Source organism: Fukomys damarensis, unplaced genomic scaffold (genome assembly GCF_012274545.1).
Source record: "Fukomys damarensis isolate Sample0158 unplaced genomic scaffold, DMR_v1.0_HiC HiC_scaffold_24, whole genome shotgun sequence".
Classification (NCBI taxonomy): domain Eukaryota; kingdom Metazoa; phylum Chordata; class Mammalia; order Rodentia; family Bathyergidae; genus Fukomys; species Fukomys damarensis.
In genome coordinates this window covers 71,271,523-71,277,522 of record NW_022900936.1, presented here as the reverse complement: position 1 = coordinate 71,277,522, position 6,000 = coordinate 71,271,523, and the positions used below count along the sequence as shown (strand labels likewise).

General features: G+C 55.7%; 1 protein-coding gene across 5 annotated transcripts in view; it reads right to left on the bottom strand.

Moving 5' to 3' along the window:
- Positions 1–1,096: 1,096 nt before the first annotated feature.
- The window catches only part of Mtmr14 (myotubularin related protein 14), a 49,018-nt gene continuing 44,114 nt past the window's right edge, over positions 1,097–6,000 (bottom strand). For 2 of the 5 annotated variants that reach the window (XM_033768095.1, XM_033768093.1), the window contains 3 exons: positions 4,745–4,780; positions 3,968–4,123; positions 1,097–1,467 (listed from right to left, as the gene is read on the bottom strand). In XM_033768095.1, coding sequence (XP_033623986.1) covers positions 1,284–1,467; positions 3,968–4,123; positions 4,745–4,780 — 376 coding nt within the window. In that variant the 3' untranslated portion in view covers positions 1,097–1,283. The remainder of the gene's footprint in view (positions 1,468–3,967; positions 4,124–4,744; positions 4,781–6,000) is intronic. The other 3 variants (XM_033768096.1, XM_033768094.1, XM_033768097.1) reach the window with 3 other exon arrangements.

The window sequence follows — 6,000 nt, the reverse complement described above, 5'->3', positions numbered from 1 at the left end:
GCGAGGAATCTCGACCGAGCTCTCCAGTCCGCACCTCTAGAGGCGGACTCGCTTGGAGAGGGCTCCAAACCACCTATCCAGAGCTGTTGGTGGTTTCCAAATGTGTAGGGTCCCTCCCGGGCGCTGGGGTCATTATCTCTCCCCAAGCCGCTCTTTCAGTCCTCTCTCCCTCTTCCCTCGCAGACCTGCCTGGGCTTTACGTGAAGTCATATCGTTCCTATTAGCTTGTCTCCCTGGGCAAGGCGGGCACCATCTCTGGCTTGGTCCCGACAGGCCACGCTAGCAGCTACCTGAATACTGTAAAACGTTGTCTGGGTGACTCAAGGGAAGGATTTACCACAGAGTTCAGTGACTGTGCACCATTATCATTTGGACCCCGGGTATTCACACTGATTACCTCTTTTAAAGTCTGAGAGGCCAGGGATGTAGCTCAGTTAAGCCCTTGGCTAGGATGCAGGAGACTCTGGGTTCAATTCCCCAGCGCCTCCAGAAAAAAAAATAGTGGCTTTTAAAGGATCGCGCAGCACCATCTGCTCATGCCCTTGAACCCTCCGTACTCATGACAGTCTCTGCGATGTCACACTCTTCGGAGTGGTGGTCATCCAGGCCCTCTCCATCTTGTGTTTGGCTGCCTCCAAAGCCCAGAAGCCCGCATCTTCACCCGCTGAGGAAGGGCTCCTTGGCTCGGTGGCAGGTCACATCCGCCTTGCCCGTGCCACCCTCAATCCTAGCAGGCCTGAGCCTGAATGTAGGCTCCCTTGGCAACCACAGCCCTGGTGAGCACTGACGGCTGCCACTGCTTGTGAACTCAGGAACAGACCCAAGTCTCCAGTTCTTTTCCCTGTCCCCTGCCCTTCAACACCCCTCAGCCAGCACAAGGACAGCAAGGTTTCAAACAGCTCTACCAAGAGAGCAGCCAGGTGAGGACACAAGACAAGAGCTGTTCAAAAAGACTGATTTTATTCTGTGATCAGTGTAAAATTGCCTCATTTTCAGTGCAGGTGATCCCTTCTTCCCAGGAAATGAACTGGGGGGTAAGATCTTTCTTGAAGTCACGGCCCCCACAAGGGCCCAGGAAAACCCCTTGCAGTTCTGAGAGCTGATCAATGTGCAGGTCACGAGTCAGAGGCCCAGTGTTGCAAAGCCCCGTCCATGGCCCTGCTGTGCTCGTGGAGAGGTGTGAGATTCACGGACCTCGAAGTGCCCTCTGGCCAGGCATGGCTTTGATTCCACTATGGTCTCAGCTGAGCAACGAGTAGGAAAACTGCTGTTAGGTGGTAGCCTCACAGGGTGCCAGTGCTGGTGCCCCGCAGGCCCACACCACGTACGAGCTGTTCCAGCAGGCCCCCGATGGCCCCTGAGGGACTGGGGGCTGCTGCCCGGAGCCCCACTGTGCTGCTGTAGGCTGCCAGGAAAGCCGAGCGCACCTCCTGCAGCCTCGTCTCCCGATCACTCAGGGCCACGAGGCTGTGGGGAAGGAGGGAAGGGAAATGAATGTGTTACACGGCCAGGAGAGAGCCAGTACCCTCACCCCATCCATGGGGCCCATCTTTCACATCCAACTTGCTAAAGCTCGCGCCCAGCCCAAGGCCACACTCTTCTTGCAGTTCAGGCTCCACAGCCATGTCCCTCTCTAGCCATTCTTGGTTCCCAGGACACTCCTTCCCCTCCCACAGGGACTGGGCTATTCCTGCGGTGACTGAGATGGGAGACTGAGCAAGGGGAACTGCTCTGACGGGGCTAGCTCCCATCCCTCAGCAAGAGTTGGCAGGCTCATATCCCGAAGTAAGGAGCACAAAGGCCAACCGCAGCCCCGGTGACTGTGGCAGAGGGAGGATGACCGCACAGCTCACGGGTAGCAGCCAACCAACCACACACCTCCTCGATGCACTAGGAACTGAACTGGGTGCCTCATGCTTGCCACTAAATTATTTTCTCAGCCCTTTAAAAATGTTATTTTTGTAGGGCTTGCTAAGTTGCCCAGGCAGGTCTTCAACTTGCAATCCTCCTTCCTCAGCCTCTTGAGCAGGTGGGACTACAGGTGTGCACCACCCTACCCAGAAACCTCAGCCATCTCAATGCCAGGACCCGACACATCTTGGGAGGAGGCTTTGCCCTGGGAGAACCTCGACTGCCCTGGGAAGTCCAGAGCCTCACAGTGAAGACCACTTGGGCTCCAGCTACACTTCCAGTCCCTGTGGCCCCCAGGTCAAGAGCAGGAAGGATGTTGACTTTTGCAGCAGTATCTAGGTTCTGATTCTCTTTTCTTCCCATAGCCTCTGCAGGCACTGATCACAGATGGAAGGTAGGAAGCCACTCTTACCTCTTGCCCTGAAATTACAGGTCACGGAGGGGAACAAGCACACAGACTCAGGCTTAGCACAATGTAAATTGTATGAGGCTGATGTCAAAAGGTTCTCTCATAGGACAGGCCTGGGTATGAGCTACACCCAGCCTTTGGACCAAGATCAGGCACTTTCACAATGTCCGCCCCCTCCCCGGGAGTCTGCCGAACCAGTAGCAATGTCCCCAGTTCCTGATCCCAGAGAACCTACACCTCAGGGCCAGGGAAACAGGTGGCAGTCCTGGGCCCAGGGCAAGTATGGAAAATACAGATGGAACCATTGGGAAGTAGACTGGGGGAGGTGGCAGCGAGAGGCAGACAGAAGCAGTGGGCTGTGGGGAGGGAAAGTCAAACAGCTCCTCAGAAGAAACAAGGAGATGAGCTGGTGCTGAATTCCTGACACCATGAGCAGCCCTGACGTCTCTGCTGGCATCAGGAGGATCCCAGCTTGCAATTTTGTAGGCATGAGGTCATGCAAACTTGAGCTATCCTCTGGGACTTCCCAGAACTGGAGGGTTGGCTAGGACACAATGTGTGGCTGGGCTCCGGCCTGAGGATCTGGGGCCAGAGCTGCCTGGCTCCTGGCTAACTCTAGGGATGTGAAGGGCAACATCAAATGCAGCATGGAAGTCTCTCCTCCCCCAGAGAGGGCTTGAGCAGCAGTCCCTGCAGCAAGGTGCAGATGCAGGTGCTTTTCTATCCTTCAGAAATCTAAGAGCTCTCGCTTCCAGCCTGGGGACCCTCCCTCAGAGGTTCTCCCCAGCTGTAGGACAATCCTGGGAGGTTGAGCATCCTAGAACCCCAAGGTTTGGCTGGCTCTTCCTCCTCCCCAACTTCCTACAGCCTAGGAGCACTGAGCTCTGGTGCTAGTGGGACCTGAGTCCGCAGCATCTGCCATCTGACCATGGTGTGGAGGGGAAGGCATGCCTTGCTGAAGGTCCCTGCAGGCAGCCATATCTGAAGAATAGACCCTGCTCTCCAGGACACCAGAAGTTCTGCCCAACATCCATGAAGCAGCAGAACAGGCAGGGGGAAGGTGGCTTCCCCAGGGGCAGCTGCTCAGGTCAGACAGAAGCACAAGAGGTGGAAGCCGTTTTGGGGCTTGGAGAAAGAGGGCTCTGTAAGCATTCAATCCAGAGTCCTGTCTAATTCTTTTTCTTGCCCAGAGGCAAAATAGAAGGAAAGGGTGCAGGGGTAGCCTGTTCTCTACTCAGGAAGAGCCATTCTGGCTCTGGCCTCCAGCATACACCTGCCTGCCTGGCTGCCTACCCCAGCTTCAAAGGGTAGGCAGCCAGGAGAGAGCCAGCACCCTCACCCCATCCATGGGGCCTATAAAAGCTATTCCGCTTTCAAAGGGTTCTCAACATCAGGCAAAGTATGTACAGAAATGGCATCTTCTACGGTTACAGTCCAGCCAGTTTTCCCACAGGGTACACCCAACGCACCTGCAGAGGGGTTTTGGAATCTGGTAAGATCAAACACAAACAAACCCTAACACGCTTGCCAGAGGTCTCCTTCATCCCTCAGGTGCAGAGATCTCTGCCTCCCCCAGCAGGCACTGCCAAGTGCTTGTGGCACTATCTGGGCAGGGGAGTATCCTGCCTTCTGAAGCAAGACACTTACAGACAACTGTTAGGGAGCTCATCCGGGAAGCTGAAAGGGAGAGAGGAGTCTGTGTGCAGGACAGCCCGCTCCTGAATACTGCCACAGCCCGTTACCATCTGCCAGCTGCCAAAGTCTGTGGAGAGAGAGGATCCGGGCAGGGGATGGTCCACTGATCTGGGGCAGAGAGGAGAGAGAGGGGAGACGATGCAGTCAGTCACATGCCTGACAAGGCCTGGTGGGGTGGGGGCTTGAAGGCCAGCCACCGTCTCCAAAGTGCAAATAATGCTGGAGAGGTAGGAACTGAGAAGGAAGAGGACACTGCAGGGAAGGTTCTGCTGAGGACAGGCGTGGGGAAGACTTAAAGAAAAGCCAAGAGGAAGAGTGAAGCATGCTAACAGGAGGATAGTCAGGTCCAAAGCCTGGGACAAGCTGTGCCTGCCTGGGGCTGACAGCAAGTGCCCACAGGCACCCACAGGAAGAGGGCAAGGCAGGACCCAGGACCCAAGAAGGCAGATCACTGACATGCGCACTGCAGAAACCTGCACACAGATCTTATCAGCAAGGAGAGCAGCCTCTGGGACTGTGGAGGTGGTGACCTAGATTGCAGAGAAGATGGGAGTCCTGAGGGCCCGCCTTCCTCTGCAGCATCAGAAGCATCAACCCAGCAACTCAAGCTATGCAGAGGGAAGGGATGAATCAGGGAGGCAACCTGACAACTTCAACAGGCCTTTTCCTGCTGGAGGTCTGGGCTGTCAGGAGGAAAGCAATGATGGCTGCCACCTCCTCCCCACTCACAGCCAGCTCCTCTCCTCTGTCCTGGGTGGTAGCCAGCTGCTGGGGGCAGGAGACAGATGTAAGCCACCCCCACTCCAGATCCCAGGCCCCAGAAATATGCCGTTTCTAAAGCATGACCCTTTATTCTTCAACTCAAGAGCAGCAGAAGGTGCTCCTGTGGGGACCCAGGAACAGGGCCAAAGCACCAACTGCAGTGGGGACAGGGGAGCCCTCCCTGCCCTCGGCCCACACAGCTGGTGGGTGTCAGACTGGGTGTCCCAGTCTGAGGTGACAGCCCCAGCAACCACTGGGCCAGGCTTCTCTTCAAGCAGCTGGCCCAAGTGCAGCTCTGGCCAGACACATGGCTTTAGTGAGCCTCAATTGCCCCTTCCAGATGGGAAATGGAAGCCCAGATAGGTTGAGATACTCGCACAAGGTCTCATAGGTAGAGAGCCTAAGTTCGACGTGCTGAAACAGAACCACCTTCAGACTCGAGCAGACAGGTGGCTTTCTACATTCAAGCTGCCATAAATCAGAGCCACATCGAAACACTGCAGACCGGCCACGTCCATCATCAGCCTGCTCTGCTCTGCTCTGCTCTGCTCTGGAAGGAGTGCGAGGCTCTCCAAGACTGAGAACAGGGTGTGCTCTGCTGCCTGAAGGAAGCCCCTGGGGCCCTACAAAGCAGGAAACTTCCTTGTTTCTAGATGGGAAACCTGGCTGGCTCAGAGACAGCCGCCCAGGAGCGGCCTGCCATCAGCAACACATCTCAACCACATCCCAGCTGCGGGGCAGAGCCTCTCCCCAGCTCTGGCTTCTGTGGGGACAGGGGGGATAGGACAGTCTACATAAGCAAGGGTGAGAAAGCTGGATGGATGAGGTGCTCGGGGCAGGGACAAGGGAGTTTCTTGTACCTCCAAAGCCACTCCCCAAGGCTGTCTGAAAGGGAAATCTGTACCATGGACACAGTTACAGGTCTTCCCCAGGAGGGTCACCTCCTTTCATTTCCTAGAGCTCCAGGAGCAGCACTAGGCAAGAAGCTTGCCCAGCACAGCAAGGGACAGCTCTGGGACCCACTAGGCAGCACAGACAGCACAGGATTCTGTTTTCCATGGGACAGAAAGCAGCATTCAGTGAGCAGCTATTGTTGGTGGATCCTGAATTTTTAAAGAATAAACATAGTCTCTAAATAAATTTCCCTACTTGAGGCTTCTGTCAAACAACAGTGGCAAAGTGACCATCAGCTCCTGGACGTGACAGCAAGGGATCACGGTAAG